We start from the raw sequence: 8,708 nt of genomic DNA, 5'->3' as shown, positions 1-8,708 counted from the left end.
GGAAGCGGAGAAAGAGTAAGTGTGTGTGTGAGTACATTTAGAAAAGATTGGTTTCGGGGCTGGGGAGATAGCTGAGTAGGATAAGCACTTGCCTGGCAAGGGCAAGGGCCTGAGTTCATTCCCCGGTCCTGCCAAAAAGAAAAGATTGGTTTCAGACAGATAAAACAGTGAGAGAGAATGACTATTACAACGAGGATCCACAAACCAAGTACACACCGTAAAAATACAAAGACTGTAGATATCTTATTTGACAACCTGAAAGTCCCTGGTTGCTTTGAAATGAAAGGTTTTAAGGAATGCTGGGTGGAGTGAAGCCATTGTGGCAATACCTATGTAGGTTAATCACTCTTGCGTATAATACAGTGATGATACAATAATAGAATTTACTTAATAACTAGCGGTGAAAGATGGTGACTGGTATTTTAATTATTGTGCGGCAGACACATTTAATATTCTCAAATGTAATTGGATAAGACTTTTGCACTGAACTTGGACAATGTAAAATCAAATTGATTTTTGGTACCCCTAAGACTGCGTTTGAGGAAGAGGTCTTCGAGAATGTTCTAGAACTCTAAACCATTGCTGCTATATGATTGTGAGCCTTTCGTTAAGCTCCACCCACTCCCTTTTCCTATAGGGTACGTCTAGAGTTCTCTTTTCTCATTGGTCTTCCGCGACTTTTGGCTCCGCCTCCCGGGATAGACACGTTCTCCTAATAGTAACTTTTCGTTTCAGTTTGGCTAGGACGCGCGTGTGTTTCTAAACTGGAGTGCTGTCGTTCTCAGTAGCCGGTTTACGAAAGTACATTTTTTTACTTTTAAACCAATAAATATCCTGCAAGTAAATAAGGTGGAATGGCGGGACCGGGCGGAACTGAAAGGAGGTGCGATTTAGATGTGACGTTGACACATCGGAGGCATTTCAACAACGGACCAAGCTACTTCCGGTAGCGAATGGGCGGGGTGAAAATTGTGCGCGTTTGGCGGGTTTCGCTTTCATTCTAAATATTTGGTCGTTCGGCAGCCAAGAGCGCTGTACCCGGGAGGACGCAGTGACTTCGCCACCGCTGGGAAGGACTTTTTCAGACTCCCCGATGGCCATGGCAGTGGTGAGTGGGAAGCGACAAGGGACCGGGCGCCCGAGCTCGGGCAGCGGAAGGGAAGGACACTGGCCACTGCTGGTCACGTGAGCACATGGCGAATCAGGGTCGGGCCCGCCGGCCTCTGGGGCGGGGCCCACTTTGCCGGTTCTACACACACACCACACACACACCACACACACACACACACGCACGCACACGCACACACACGCGCGCGCACACACACCCTGCTGTGCGATTTGGATAGAAGTTTTAGATGTTGGAGTTCGTGGTCTATGGCTTCCTGTCTCATTCCACTGTCTACCGCTCTAAAATCACTTGTGAACCCTTGAGAAAAATGAGTCTGGCGATTCCTCATTTTTAATTCACTTAATGGGCCTAGCCGGGTTAAGAGCTGGGGAAGGACGTACTTATTTCTCCTATCCTGAATGAACTTTATCAGCATTTATTTTCCTAGGTTTGTCAGTTCTTTGACCCACAGAGGTGAATGTTTACATAATGTGAGAAAGTTTGTGTGGAGCTGCCTAGTTCGTCACTTAGTGGTAGGACTTAATTTGTAGTCCTTTTTTTCATTCATCTCTTGAGATTGGTCATAATTTCTCTCTTGAAGATAAATAAACTCTGCCACAGTTTATTCGGTGACAACCTCCCACATTCTTATTGTTCAGGGTGTGTCACTTTAAGATGAATATTTATAAAATATTGAAAGTCTTCCTTTGCTTATCAAGGAAAGATTATAAATTTGTGTGAAGCTGAAAGAAGAAACCAGATAGATTAGTAGCAGCTGATCATGTTCTGAAGCCATGCACAGGAGCTCCAGGGGTGCAATCGCTTAGCGCGGTACTAATACTGGAGACATGTTCAAAAAACAGTGAAAATTTAAAAAAATGGTTAACATTTGAGCCCTGCTTTTTAAAATGTCCAAGTTTAGATAAAAGAATGTGACATGTGTATAGAGGTTCGTAGTGTCACGAATAAATCATCAGCTCCTGTTGGTAGTTTTGTGTTTGTCAAGGGTTGGAATGATGGTAATCTGCCTTTCTGAAATCATTCTTGTAGGATTTTAAAACTTACGCAGACCAAGCGTGCAAAGCTGCTGAAGAATTTGTCAATATTTATTATGAGACAATGGACAAGCGAAGAAGGGTGAGCACTGTAGTCTTTACCATTCTGTAATAAATAGGTTTTGTTGTTGTTGTTGTTGAGCTAGGCACTTATCAAACTTGCCAAAACAATAACTGTGAACTATTATTTAAAATCCTTGCTTGTGAAAGGATTGCTGTGGTTTGGTGGGAGTGTGAACTCTAGAATCATATGCTAGGCTTATCTTTTCCTAGTTCCATTATCTCTGGTGACTTGCTAATTTCCCTTGACCTCCTTTTATTTTTATGGTGATAAATAGGAACTTATTTAAATACTGCATCACACATAGTGCTGAGCCACACTGAGCATGGTGTTGCACACCTGTAATCTCAGCACATTAGGAAGCTGAGGCAGGAGGACTGCAAGTATAAGCCCAGCCTGGCTAATTTAGCAGGTGTTGGTGGGACCAGGTCTCAAAATAAAAAAGAAATGGCTCAGTAATGTAGGTCTATGCAGAGGCCCTCGCTTCAGTTCCCAGTACTATAATAAAATGATCTTTTAGATATTTTTAGATTTTCTTTTTTTTTTTTTTTTGAGCCAAGGCCTTGCTATGTAGTATAGGCTGGCCTCAAACTCACTATATAGCCTGAGCTGGCCTCAAACTCACAGCAGTCTTCCTGCTTCAGCCTCCCAACTACTGGGATTGTAGGAAAAGTGAGTCTCTTACCATTTAATAGATATGGTTAAAGAAGTACTAGTACCATTATAGGACTAGTACCATTACAGGAAGCTTTCTTGGTTTGCCCTTTTTATTTCATATATTGACACATAATTTCTGATTAAGACTCACAACTAAAACTGGTACTCACAAAAGGATTTACATAGCATAGGTGCATTTAGTCTTTAACAGACCAAACTTTAGTAGCTTCTTGTAATTTATACCTGAATCGTGTCTAATTATTTTATTATGTGGTAAAATGAGTCTTGGTCTATGTCTCTTATTAGAATGAAACTGTATTTATTTTTGGAAGAAAATTTCTATCATACAGGTTCAAAATACTCTCTCTCTACAAAACTTTAAGGTAAAGGTGAAATATATTTCCACAACTGATATCTGATGACATTGTATGAGGAAAGTGATATGATAATAGATGTTTATTGTGCTTTGTCCTGAGTATTTATTATACCCTACTACTTTCAAAAATAAAGTAGCAGAAAAGGCAACATGATTTATTACCACTGCCAGAATAGGTATTGTCCTTGTAACCTAAGTTAAATTTTGGAATAAAGCAAATAACATGTCACTTGGAACTTAACTCATTTCACTCATCAGAGGTTCCTGTTTCTTTTGACTTGAATATGTTATTAGAGTAGTTAGAGAACTAACTCAAACACATGTATATAAATGCTAGGATTTAAGTATAGTAAGCCTTAATTGGTAACTTTATTAATTCTCAGAATTACAAACGTGGGGCCGGGGAGATGGCTCAGTGGAATAAGCGCTCCCCTGCCAAGCACAAGGGCCTGAGTTAAATTCCTGGTTCCGCCAAATAAATAAATAAACAATCTAAAGAGAAACCAGAGTATTGAAATTCCTCTCACTTTTGTCTCATTGCTATTTGTTTCTCAATAAAATTATGGGAAAAAAAACAAATAACAGGGAAAAAAGAATTACAAAGGGAACCAAAAACTGATTTGGAGTTCCTTAGAATTTGTTGCCATTTAATTCATTTTAAAAGAGAAAGTAAAAGTTTAAGAATCTTTTTCTTTTTGAATGTTGTTTTTAATTGTGGCTAAAGGAAATAATAAACATGTATTAATTACCTAGTCTTTAAAGAGTAGTATAATAGCTCTTTAAGGACAAGATTATGAGACACCTTGTTCACCTTGGTTTATAGTGGCAAAGGGCCAAAATAAGTAGAGATAAAGGTAGAGTCATGAAAGTGTTTATATACCATCTGTAACCATTTAATTCATTTTCAGAATTTGCTTCCCTGAAAATCAATTTTCTAAACTTTTCTCTTTTTTTAGGCACTTATCAGGCTATATCTGGACAAGGCCACTTTAGTATGGAATGGAAATGTTGTTACAGGTCGGGATGACCTAAATAATTTTTTTGAGATGTTGCCTTCTAGTGAGTTCCAGGTTAATATGTTAGACTGCCAACCAGTTCATGGTAAGATCATAAATTTTCAAGGACTTCCTTTCTCCTTCATAAGTCCTCACCTTTTACATCAAAAGTATCTAGCAACTTTGAGTGGTATAAGTATTTACGTATTTGACTAAGTTAAGTGTCATAAAAATTTCAGCTGTCCGCTCAAACTTTTGTTTCAACTTTAGGTGTATCTTTTTTCACAATCAATGGATTGTGATTATAGCTTATTAAATTGTATAAGAAATTAAGAATAAATTTTTTTTTTGGCTTTTACATTTTTATTTGGGGACAGGGCAAGGGCCCACTTCCCGTCCATTACAGAGGTGCTCACAAGTTCTTCAGCCACTCCAAGCTGGGGCCCTGGGCATCCTGGGGGTGGCTGGGCACATCAGGCATGTTCCCATCATCTCGGACGGGCACTGGGTAGTTGTAGGGCGTGGCCTGGTTGATCATGCTGGAGTATTTGGTGTAGGGACTGATAGGGGGCATTATTATAGCGAGGCCCCCGATGGCGAAGGACACGACCAGCACCGGCTCCTGGGCCCAGGCGTTCTTGAGGAAGGCTGCGACTCTAGACGCCATGTTGCTTGGCGGGGGCGGCGGCGGCGGCCAAGAATAAATTTTATTTTTGTCAGATGGAGAGTATCTCCAGACAAAATTTATGCACTGTCTCTGATTAATATGTTTTACAATCTATTAAAATTTCACTGTGTTACATGAAAGGATGATTTTCAGTAAGCCAGCTTGATTGAGTAGATTGGTGCAGTTCATAATATTCACCTCTAGATGGGGAGCCTAATGTTTTTAGTTGTTCAGGGTGATTTTTTTTTTCTTTATACCATAGTTATTGAAAGGCCAGGGATATAGCTCAGGGGCACAAGCGCCTACCTGGCAAGCACAAAGTCCTGAGTTTGATTCCTGGTACCAAAAAAAAAAATTATAATAGTTTTTGAAGAATAGCTTAAGCAAAATATGAATAAACTCTACTAAAAACCTAATGATGCCTGTAATCCTAGCACTCAGGAGGCTGAGGCAAGAGGATCATTACATGTTTGAGACCAGCCTAGGCTACAAAGTGAGGTATAGGCCAGCCTGAACTGCATAATGAGACCCTGTCTCAAAAAGGCAAACATAAAATCTAAAAACCATTCTAATGAAGTATTAATATAGGGAACAGATGTTCCTATGCTAGGCATAAGCACTTATTTAGAGCACCTCCAAATCTTTCTGGGCTAAAAATAGTTTTATTATTTTTAAATGACTGGTTTTCTGGCTTTGGATGTACATGTCGAACATACTCAAGATAAAGAATGTTCATGAAAAATTTGTAGCAGTAGATAATAAATAGAGCCTGAAAATATGCATATTTAGAGACAGAAACTGACCAGTTTCTTTGTGTGTGTGTGCTAAAGAGCAAGCTACGCCATCCCAGAATACAGTTCTTGTGGTGACCAGTGGCACTGTGAAATTTGATGGAAACAGACAACACTACTTCAACCAGAACTTCCTGCTGACTGCTCAAGCCACTCCTACCAGCACTGTGTGGAAGATTGCAAGTGATTGCTTCCGTTTTCAAGACTGGGATAATAATTAAAAGGGCAAAAGTCAACATTTTGGTCCTTCAGGTCCAGCAGCAGAAGTTTATCTAAATTCATTAATCTCATTGTAAAAGCACTATAAATAAGTATGCTCTGAATCTAAAGTTCTTCAAGATTTTCTTACTCCATATTGTGTGTTTTGCAGTAACTGCCAGTTTGCATTATTTCCCATAAAAGCTTTACTGCTAGTTTTTGACATGCCTTATATACATTCCATTAATGACGTTCAAAGTAAAACTAAACATGATTGTGATACTAGCATACTCACTGTGAACCCAGACAATTGCAAAAATCCTTTTGTAACATTACCTATGGGATGTCAGCACAATGTAACACTCTGGGAGGAAGTAAAATTTTTTTGGTTATTTTTGTAGTAAAACACATGCCTATTTTCTGTTAACACTCATGATGCAGTTTTCATGTATAAGTATAGACTTTTTTTTTTTCTCGGAACTGGGATTGAACTCAGGCCCTTGTGCTTGCCGGGGGAGCGCTTATTCCACTGAGCCATCTTCCCAGCCCGTAGTATAGTCTTTTCAAATCAGTTCTGTTTATGTCTAAATACTCTGACATTGCAATTACATGTGGATATTTTCAGTAGTCTTTTTTCATGTTAAGTTTTCTTATGTTGACATTTTTCCTTAACAAGGGAATTAAGGAGAAAGGTGAAAATTATTTTCTGTTGATACCTCGTTTGTAAGTATATTTGATGGCTTAAAAGCAAAACTTAAAAACATTTTTCTTGGCAGTTCCAGGTCGTTATATTTAGGGAATGTGTAGTAGTAGAACTTGTATTTTTAATGAGAGAAAGAGAAATGCAAAACTCCAAGGTTAAAGACAAAAATAAGAAGAGGTTGAGCACATGGTAACATTTTGGTACTTGTTTTCTATCTTCTCCAAAGGTTCTGAGAATTGTCATCAGCATGTCTAAATTTATTCAAGAATTTTATAGAAGTAAAATTGTCAGGAATAAGCCTGAACTGACAGGGTTTAACAGTAAAGCTGGAAGCAAAGCCATTCCTTTATCTTTGTTACCCTCTAACTTGTAAGTCTTCCGTATAAACTTCAGTAGCAGAGTCTGCTATGTATTACCCACCCCAAAATGAGTGATTTCCCACCCTGTTTTGTAGTGTCAGCTGTATCATCTATTATTTCAGTTGAATTTTATGATTTAGTCTTTCATGTGGCATTGAACAAAGAGATCAGCTTTAAAACACTTTTCTCTTATGTGACTAAACCATTTTCTTTTAAAAGGGAAAACAGCAACAGATCATCTAAACGTTCAGAAGAACAAAATAATTTTATGTCTGTACTTCTGAAGAAAAACCCTAGCTCTGATTTTAGACAAAACATACTAGTCTTTGAAATTTTATAATGTTTTTAAGCTATATATGTCATCTTTGTTTATACATTACAACCAAAATTGTTTTTATTAAATTCGTTTAGTCTTGTCTAAAGCTATACACTGTACTTCTGATGTATTACCAAGATAGACTTAGAGAGAAGGGAGTCAAATGGATATTTAAACCACTCATTCTTTTTGAATGATCAAAATTTATACAACATAGTATTCTAGTCAAAAGTGATATGATTATTATTTTAGATTTTTTTTAAACCACAGCTTTAGCAGCAATAAAAAGTCCCCAAATATCATCCTTTCCATTGTGGAGAACAATCTCAAATAAAAGCTGCATATAAGTAGTAATTGCTGAATATCTGTAAATTACTTTCTCCAAACTATTACTTTGAAGTGGATGGAACGGCTCTTGTATGGACAAGATTGTATTTTTCACTTGATCGTATTTTTATAATTTGAAAAATAAAAATTGCCTGTGTTTTTCAATAATGTTTTAAGGTGTTTTGATTTTTAAGACTCAAACACGTTTCTTTATAATATAAAGGTTTTTAAACTTTTAAAAAATGTTTAAATGTTTAAAACAGTAGTTCAAAATTTGGACTTTTTTCTTTGTTCTTTCTGTAGCCCATGCTGTTCTTTTTCTCCCAAGAATTTACATTTCTGAGATCGCCTGTTTGATGTCGCATTGAAATTTTTGGTGAGAAGCTGGAAAACTTACCCTTGAGCAACTAACCAAAGCATATTCAGTAAGAACAGTGAAACTAAAATATAACCGAGTTGCCAAAAGAATGCCATTAATTAAATTCAATTCTACATTTAAAACTATGTCACCAGACATTTAAAGAACTGTGAGAAGTAGTGGCTTTTACATTCAGTCAAATAACATTTCAGTCTCTTTAAAGATGCATGTGATTTTCACATTTAAATCTCTGAAAATGGTATGGACCTTAAGTTGATGCCATATCACAGTTTAATCGCCTTACCCCCTTCTTGCTGATACAAATAGTGTTATAATCAGTAGCATCTTAGATGAATGAAATGCAGTAATAAATTTTACCTAAGTAAAAATGGTTGGATATCTACTTAGATAAAATTCATCATAGTGGAGGCCAGTAGTAACACTGTAATGATTTAAACTCTGTCACCGTGTCATTTATATTTCATGTCTAGCCCATATGCCTAGAATAGTTACAGACTTTAAAAGTGTGTGTGTGTGGGGGGGAGAGTTTGTATGTATCAATGAATTTGAATCAATATTTTCCTTATTTTTTAGATTACCTAGTATGTAGTTTATCCAAAAAGGTAGTGCCAGTGAGGTTAAAGAATAGTGCAGTATTTGGGAAAGTTAAAAGCCAAGAAAATACTGAATTCTTTTATTTTGAAATTTTGCTGAATTAACTTGCCTGTGATGAGTAG

General features: G+C 37.4%; 2 protein-coding genes across 2 annotated transcripts; one reads left to right on the top strand and one right to left on the bottom strand.

Moving 5' to 3' along the window:
- The first annotated feature begins 759 nt into the window (after positions 1 to 759).
- Nxt2 (nuclear transport factor 2 like export factor 2) lies at positions 760 to 7,751 on the top strand. Its single transcript, XM_004640045.2, has 4 exons — positions 760 to 1,108; positions 2,159 to 2,245; positions 4,214 to 4,358; positions 5,750 to 7,751. Exons 1-4 carry the CDS (start codon positions 1,094 to 1,096, stop codon positions 5,929 to 5,931), a joined length of 429 nt encoding a protein of 142 aa, XP_004640102.1. The 5' UTR covers positions 760 to 1,093; the 3' UTR covers positions 5,932 to 7,751.
- Positions 4,614 to 4,939, bottom strand: LOC101559739 (NADH dehydrogenase [ubiquinone] 1 alpha subcomplex subunit 3). The gene has a single exon (XM_012516656.2). It carries the CDS (start codon positions 4,917 to 4,919, stop codon positions 4,665 to 4,667), a length of 255 nt encoding a protein of 84 aa, XP_012372110.1. The 5' UTR covers positions 4,920 to 4,939; the 3' UTR covers positions 4,614 to 4,664.
- Positions 7,752 to 8,708: the final 957 nt, after the last annotated feature.

The sequence above is a fragment of the Octodon degus genome, unplaced genomic scaffold (genome assembly GCF_000260255.1).
Source record: "Octodon degus isolate 3935 unplaced genomic scaffold, OctDeg1.0 scaffold00117, whole genome shotgun sequence".
Taxonomy (NCBI): domain Eukaryota; kingdom Metazoa; phylum Chordata; class Mammalia; order Rodentia; family Octodontidae; genus Octodon; species Octodon degus.
The sequence above is the reverse complement of the archived record's forward strand: the minus strand, read 5'-3'. Positions and strand labels throughout refer to the sequence as shown.